Here is an 8,566-nt window from a genome sequence, read left to right on the forward strand (position 1 = left end):
GGTCAGCCCCACCATTTGTACAATTTTGAATCCCTGCATCCCATGAATGCTTTTGATTAAATATGATCGATATCCAGTGCATAGTTCTACAGAAGAAGTCGTTTGTAGAAATATAGCCAAATTACCCCTTTTTGGCCCCGCCCCTCAGCCCCCTGGGGGGTCAGCCCAACCATTTGTACAATTTTGAATCTCCACAACCTAGGGATGCTTCCAGTCTAATATGGTTGATATCCATCACTTAGTTCCAGAGAAGAAGTCGCTTAAAGCAGTTTAGCCAAATTGCCCCCTTTTTGCCCCGCCCCTCAGCCCCCTGGGGGGTCAGCCCCACCATTTGTACAATTTTGAATCCACACCACCTAGGGATGCTTCCAGTCAAATTTAGTTAAATTCCAATCAGTGGTTAAGAAGAAGAAGTCGTTTAAAGAAATTGTTGACGGACAGACGACGGACGCCACGGTATGGCATAAGCTCACCTTGGTCCTTCGGACCAGGTGAGCTAAAAAGTTATAATTCTTACATAGGTTTTAAGTTTTGGGAAAATTGGTAGATTAACTTAAAACTTTCCAGAATTACAATTGGTGAGGGTAGTCTAGGCCTGTCGTACCTTATCTGGGTCTACCTAAGCTAGTATTTCTTTAATGGTGGTGGGGATGTTCTATTCACATGGAACATAAAAGTAGATACCTTCAAAATCAGTTTTCAAACATTCACTTGATGTCAATACACCGAACACACTAGTGTATTTAAAAATCTCTCTTAATTACGATTCCTATCAGTAGAATATACTATAATCTCTTATTTACCATTCCAGTCATAATCTCTTACTCACCATTCCTGTTTGCAGGAGGTTACGGAGCTGCTGTACAAAGACAGGCTCAGGCCCGCCTGTTGGGGCAGTAGTTGTCCGGCCAGACGCTGTTGAGGAGGCAGATGTAGTGGAGCCGCTTGTGGTGTTCTGGTTATTTCCTGCTGCTGGATGAGGGCCAGTCTGTCCAAACATTGAAGCCATACCTGGAAAAAATGGCATGCCAGCTGGCATACCTGGCATTCCAGCCATACCGGGCATTCCAGTCATCCCTGGCATTCCAACCATCCCCGCTGGCATCCGTATATTTATCCCCGGTGGTGGAGCACCCCCCATGGCTCCGAACAATCCTGCAAAGGGGTTGAAGGGCATGGAACCAGCCCCGGTACTGGAGGTGGTGGAGGAGGTGGCTGTGGAGGAGGAGGTAGAGGAGGAGGAGGAGGTGTTTGTCTGGCTGGTGGCTGCTTCAGAGGCAGATGTCCTGCCTGTGGTTTGGTGCCCCATTCCCTGGAGGTGTGGGTTCACCTCTCCAGCCAGATTGTTGAGGAACTCCCCAATGAGACCCCCTGCATTGACTCCTTGACCCTCTGGAGTGTTGTTATTCTGAAAAGTCAAGGTCTTTCTTTTTTAATACATGATTATACAGGCTATCAGGTTTTACCAAATTTGAAAACCCCTTGGGTGGAATTTCCCTATCCTTCACCCCTGGGCATTAATTAAAGAGTCTTATATTCTTTACTGGACTGGACTAAAGCGTGATCCTACTGGCCAGGAATAAAGCTTTACTTAACTGTCAACAGATAAAGCTATACTTCACTGGCCATGAATTAAGTTTACCTCACTGGCCAGGGAAAAACTTTACATTGTTGGCCAGGAATAAAACTTTAATTAATGATTAATTGATTAATTCCCTTTGCACATATTTTAATATTTGACATTTTCTCATTTTACAATATGGAAATCTTCATATGATTCTTATCAAACACACCAAATCTGAAAAAGTATTGAAGACTGGGAGAATAATTGTGGTCACAAGGTATAGAAACACATGGATAAACAGAGGGATAGCATTATAATATTAAAATGAAAGCCTGTTTTTCCATGATTTAAGAGATTGCTACATTTTTGTCTTTTTCAGTAAGATTATGTTTCCAATTTATTATTTAATCATTAACATATCCATTCTCCCACAACCACTATTGTTTCCTCCATTAGTAATATACTTCCAAGGTATAACATGTGATAAACATGTGGGTTTAGTTAGTTATCACAATCATGACATTACAATGGTCTATCTGACAGCATAATCACATTGTAATGTCAATTTCCTTACTCATTCTATTCTGAGGCTGAACTTAAGTGCTTGCAAGTGAAAAATATACTTTCCTGGACACATATTAACATTCCGGAAGAAAAATGTCACATAACTTTCTAAGAAAGGTAAACATGTTTATCTAACTCTTGTAATTTAATTTAACAATTTTATAAAGATACTCAGTTAACCTTGTATATTTTAACAGATTGATTATGAACTAACTCCAGTAAGAAAAACATTAAAACCAACCATAATGATGGGAAACTCCTATCAAGCATTGATTACACATACTAGTATGTTGTTTAAACATTTCACATTAGTTATGTCAAGTTAAACTGAGCCTTACATTTCTAGCCTGGTGCCGGAGGAAGTGACGAGATGCGCAGGGAAGGAAGGGGTCCACAGAGGCAGGTCCGGCGTTGGGAAATCTAGGCATCATCCCAGGCATACCCGGCAAAACAAAAGCTGCAGCATGTGGTGCCCGCATGCCGGTCTGTGTCCCGGAGTTGTTTGTGGGCGCGTTTGGTGTCTGGGTGCCAGAGGTGTTTGATGGCCCAGAAGCAGGCGTGCTGGTCTGTGTTCCCGAGGAGTTTGAACTCTGTGAGGTAGTTTGGCTACCAGGTTGAGCTGAAGTGGCAGATGATGAAGAAGGAAATGAACTTCTTCTGAAACGTAGACTGTTGGGATCTACGCCTAATACATGACCAGGACCAACTCTTGGGCCTGTTTGAACGAGAAATCTATAGATCTTCAGGCCTACACTAACGTATGGCATCTCCATCCCTAAATACATTCAGTTTCTAAACATTTCCTCTATTTCCTATTCTTCAAATACGATTGTTTACTAAATCATTCTAGCAATGGAATGTTATATTTGTACTATTTGATCAGTAAAAAAAAGACCTTTGCTGTATTTAGCCTGATGTAACACTTACAGGCCACTGGTGATTTGATGTCAACAATCTGTGTCTATAGCTTTTGTTTCTTAATGAACACCAGTTATCTTTCCAAGAATGATAACTTTTTGTCTTTCACATGTAAACCATCACAGTATTCATTCACCCACATACCATGTAACACCTAGAATATCCTCTACTTTTTTTAAACTGTATGTTATTAGTTTTTAGTCTGTTACATTAATGTCAGAATCTAATCTGGAGGAAAAGGGGCAAGCCAATTTTAGTTCCAGACATATGCATGTAATAACAAACACCTGAAATCTATACCTACCTGTATGGGCATGCATGACTGAGCTGACGATGTTGTTGATGAGGTCCTGGGTCACATTGTGGCCTTGAACATGAACACCCTGTGGTGCTGTGTTTGTGGAACCTACAAGTAGAAGTCCATTCTAATAGGTTTTGCTGAACATCCTTATATCTTATGCTTAAGCTGACATGTTATATAAGCAATGTTATACAAGTGTAAGAGGCGGCATATAGACCCAGTATAGCAAACATGTCGTTATACATATAGACCCAGTATAGCAGACATGTCGTTATACATATAGACCCAGTATAGCAAACATGTCGTTATACATATAGACCCAGTATAGCAGACATGTCGTTATACATATAGACCCAGTATAGCAGACATGTCGTTATACATATAGACCCAGTATAGCAGACATGTCGTTATACATATAGACCCAGTATAGCAGACATGTCGTTATACATATAGACCCAGTATAGCAGACATGTCGTTATACATATAGACCCAGTATAGCAGACATGTCGTTATACATATAGACCCAGTATAGCAGACATGTCGTTATACATATAGACCCAGTATAGCAGACATGTCGTTATACATATAGACCCAGTATAGCAGACATGTCGTTATACATATAGACCCAGTATAGCAGACATGTCGTTATACATATAGACCCAGTATAGCAGACATGTCGTTATACATATAGACCCAGTATAGCAGACATGTCGTTATACATATAGACCCAGTATAGCAGACATGTCGTTATACATATAGACCCAGTATAGCAGACATGTCGTTATACATATAGACCCAGTATAGCAGACATGTCGTTATACATATAGACCCAGTATAGCAGACATGTCGTTATACATATAGACCCAGTATAGCAGACATGTCGTTATACATATAGACCCAGTATAGCAGACATGTCGTTATACATATAGACCCAGTATAGCAGACATGTCGTTATACATATAGACCCAGTATAGCAGACATGTCGTTATACATATAGACCCAGTATAGCAGACATGTCGTTATACATATAGACCTAGTATAGCAGACATGTCGTTATACATATAGACCCGGTATAGCAAACATGTCGTTATCCATATAGACCCAGTATAGCAGACATGTCGTTATACATATAGACCCAGTATAGCAAACATGTCGTTATACATATAGACCCAGTATAGCAGACATGTCGTTATACATATAGACCCAGTATAGCAGACATGTCATTATACATATAGGAACAGTATAGCAGAGATGTCGTTATACATATAGACCCAGTATAGCAAACATGTCGTTATCTTTAACAGAAAAAGCCAAACTCATAATGTGTTGACCTATGACCCTGTGGCCCATTTTATCATTCCCATATGATCATATCCTATCTTGAAATGCAGCCAGTGCTTTAAACAAAAGTTATTCTTCTTTATTTTTATTTTTTTAAAAATATATTTCATACCCAGGATTTTTTAACAAAGTGTAAAATGTGTTCAAACCTTGAAGTGGGGGCAACAAGAGAATGGGTTGACTTTATACCGGAGTTGAGGGAATTCCATTGTGTTACAGATGAAGGTATGAATGATTTTCTAAAAAGTTCTGTCATACATCGGGGGATAGTGAAATTGTCTTGGTTACGAGTAGCATATGTTGATGTTTCAGAACGGAGATTAGGAAGGAGTTCTAACAGATAATTTGGTGTCATATCCTTTTTTATTTGGAAAAGGGTTGATAGCTTAATATGTTTACGACATTTGGATAAAAGTTCACATCCTGTCTCAAAGTAAAGCGATTCTCTTGATGTGTCTACAGGTAGGCAAGTACCTACTCGAGCTGCAAGTAACTGAACTTTCTCAAGTTTTTCAGAATCTTGTTGAGAACACCCATCCCAGGCTACCGATGCGTACTCCAATAAGGGACGAATATATGTTTTATAAAAGACAGATAAAGAATATCTAGATACTGAATATTTAAGTTTTTTAAGTAATACTAGTTTTTTGTATGCTGACTTGGCAATATATTCAATATGGTATGACCATCTGCCATCACTGGAGAAATTAAGACCTAGATGTTTATGATGTTGAACAAATGGTAAAGTAAAGTTTTGAAACACAATATCAGGTACTGTAGTATTTCGTCTTTTTGAAATTAAGTTCATATTTGTTTTTTCTGCATTGAATTTCATTAACCATTTCTTTGACCAGTTTTCCAAAATAGATAGATCATGATTTATACAAGTTTCCATCTCTCCTGTGATTGGAGTTGATTTACCCAAGGATGTGTCATCAGCAAATAATCTGCTTATACTCAACATATTTTCAGCAACATCATTTACGTATATAAGAAATAAGAGAGGACCGTGTACAAACTCCTGGGACACTCCTGCTGTTAGATTAAGTGAGTTTGACTGACAGGACCTATAAACAACTCTTTGTTTTCTATCTAATAAGTAACTTTTTAACCAATTCAAAATATTCGTAGTTACACCATATTTTTCTAATTCCCCTTTGCCATACCCTATCAAAAGCTTTGGTTACTGAGATCACAAAAGACTATACAACAGTCTTGTTGGTTGTCCAGAGCAGAGACAATACTATGGTAGATTTCCAAAAATTGGAATACGTTGGAGTTGCCTAGTAAGAACCCTAATTGATATTTGTAAAATAAATTATTGGTGTGAAAGAAGTTATAAATATTCTTAAAAACTTAACGTTCCAACACCTTACTGAAACAATTTAGCATCAGTCTGTATTGACCTGTACTAGGTCCGGAGGTGTTCGGGACTTCCTGTTCTGAGGGTATGGGATGGAGTGTTACTGAGTCTGTATTTACCTGTACTAGGTCCAGAAGTGTTGGGGACCTCCTGCTCTGAGGGTATGGGATGGAGTGTTACTGAGTCTGTATTTACCTGTGCTAGGTCCAGAAGTGTTGGGGACTTCCTGCTCTGAGGGTATGGGATGGAGTGTTACAGAGTCTGTATTTACCTGTACTAGGTCCAGAAGAATTGGGGACTTCCTGCTCTGAGGGTATGGGATGGAGTGTTACTGAGTCTGTATTTACCTGTGCTAGGTCCAGAAGAATTGGGGACTTCCTGCTCTGAGGGTATGGGATAGAGTGTTACAGAGTCTGTATTTACCTGTACTAGGTCCTGAGGTGTTGGGGACTTCCTGCTTTGAGGGTATGGGATGGCGTGTTACTGAGTCTGTATTGACCTGTACTAGGTCCGGAGGTGTTGGGGACTTCCTGCTCTGAGAGTATCGGATGGAGTGTTACAGAGTCTGTATTAACCTGTACTAGGTCCTGAGGTGTTGGGGACTTCCTGCTCTGAGGGTATGGGATAGAGTGTTACAGAGTCTGTATTTACCTGTACTAGGTCCAGAAGTGTTGGGGACTTCCTGCTCTGAGGTTATGACATGGGCTGTGATACTGTTTACAGTAACAGCATTGTCTGGTCCCACCTCTAGGAACACGTAGGGGTCGGTACTGGCACGGGTAACAACAGGTGTGGCCCCAGGAGCTGGGGAAGGTGTCGCAGTTCCTGTGGACTGACCAGAAGTCTGGGTGGAGGGTGTCTGAAATGATGAAAAGTCTTTTACTACATATAAAAAGATATATACATGTACTAACTTCTTAATCAGGAACATCGTTTTCGCTGAATCTTTTCTTGAGCATTACAAGCAACAACAGTGAAGGTACAGGTACTTATGCATCTCCCATCTCCCATCTCACATCTCACCATCTCACATCTCACATCTAACATCTCACATCTCAAAATCTCCCATCTCCCATCTCAACATCTCCCATCTCCCATCTCACATCTCACCATCTCACATATCTCCCATCTCACATCTCAACATCTCCCATCTCCCATCTCAACATCTCCCATCTCCCATCTCACATCTCAACATCTCCCATCTCCCATCTAACATCTGAACATCTCACATCTCACATCTCAACATCTCCCATCTCCCATCTAACACCTCAACATCTCACATCTCACATCTCCCATCTCACATCTCAACATCTCACATCTCCCATCTCACATCTCAACATCCAACAACAACTTTTTCATTCTTTGTTTAATAACACTTTGTGATTCAAAGTTACCACCTTAACTTGTAACTCCCAAAGGGATGCTGGTTATATAAAGGTGTGAATCTTGAACTATGTAAATAATTGGTTACAATCTGTCCAGCTGAAATGAAACACAAGACACTAGTAAAAGGCACTACCGGTGTACCAGACTAAACTACTGGCACGTGACACAAGTGGTATACTGTACACTGGTACACCACACAAAACTGGTATGTCATACATTGGTACATTACCTGTGAAGCAGCGTTGCTTGAGGCCTGTGATGTAGATGTGGCAGCAGATGAGGTTTGCACAGTGGACTGAGTGGCAGTGTTCCTCTGGACAACCTGGGGCCCTCCAACATTTATCTGTGCCTGAAACACACAAGGTTCAGCTGTCAGCAATGGTCATATAATGGCTCAGGTGTGTAGTCTGTTGTATGACTGGTTACTTACGTGGATTGGTATGGTTAGTTGTATGATTGGTTACTTACGTGGATTGGTATGGTGTGTTGTATGACTGGTTACTTACGTGGATTGGTATGGTGTCTTGTAAGACTGGTTACTTACGTGGATTGGTATGGTTAGTTGTCTGATTGGTTACTTACGTGGATTGGTATGGTGTGTTGTGTGACTGGTTACTTACGTGGATTGGTATGGTTAGTTGTATGATTGCTTACTTACGTGGATTGGTATGGTGTGTTGTGTGACTGGTTACTTACGTGGATTGGTATGGTGTCTTGTATGACTGGTTACTTACGCGGATTGGTATGGTATGTTGTATGACTGGTTCTTACATGGATTGGTATTGTGTGTTGTATGATTGGTTACTTACGTGGATTGGTATGGTGTGTTTTATGACTGGTTACTTACGTGGATTGGTATGGTGTGTTGTATGACAGGTTACTTGCGTGGATTGGTATGGTGTGATGTATGACTGGTTCTTACATGGATTGGTATGGTGTGTTGTATGACTGGTTACTTAAATGGATTGGTATGGTGTGTTGTATGATTGGTTGATTACATGGATTGGTATGGTGTGTTGTATGATTGGTTGATTACATGGATTGGTATGGTGTGTTGTATGACTGGTTACTTACATGGATTGGTATGGTGTGTTGTATGACTGGTTACTTACGTGGATTGGTATGGTGT

At 40.5% G+C, this 8,566-nt stretch overlaps 1 protein-coding gene across 3 annotated transcripts in view; it reads right to left on the reverse strand.

Annotated features, from left to right (window-relative positions):
• Positions 1-8,566, reverse strand: part of LOC110458510 (large proline-rich protein BAG6-like) — a 25,303-nt gene that overhangs the window by 14,594 nt on the left and 2,143 nt on the right. Inside the window, exons 2-6 of one of the 3 annotated variants that reach the window (XM_021510242.1) lie at positions 7,667-7,786; positions 6,703-6,910; positions 3,351-3,452; positions 2,467-2,747; positions 830-1,408 (exon numbers count right to left, since the gene is read on the reverse strand). In XM_021510242.1, coding sequence (XP_021365917.1) covers positions 830-1,408; positions 2,467-2,747; positions 3,351-3,452; positions 6,703-6,910; positions 7,667-7,786 — 1,290 coding nt within the window. Of the gene's footprint in view, positions 1-829; positions 1,409-2,466; positions 2,844-3,350; positions 3,453-6,170; positions 6,365-6,702; positions 6,911-7,666; positions 7,787-8,566 lie in introns of those variants that run through there. The other 2 variants (XM_021510241.1, XM_021510243.1) reach the window with 2 other exon arrangements.

Source organism: Mizuhopecten yessoensis, unplaced genomic scaffold, assembly GCF_002113885.1.
Source record: "Mizuhopecten yessoensis strain PY_sf001 unplaced genomic scaffold, ASM211388v2 scaffold9637, whole genome shotgun sequence".
NCBI lineage: Eukaryota > Metazoa > Mollusca > Bivalvia > Pectinida > Pectinidae > Mizuhopecten > Mizuhopecten yessoensis.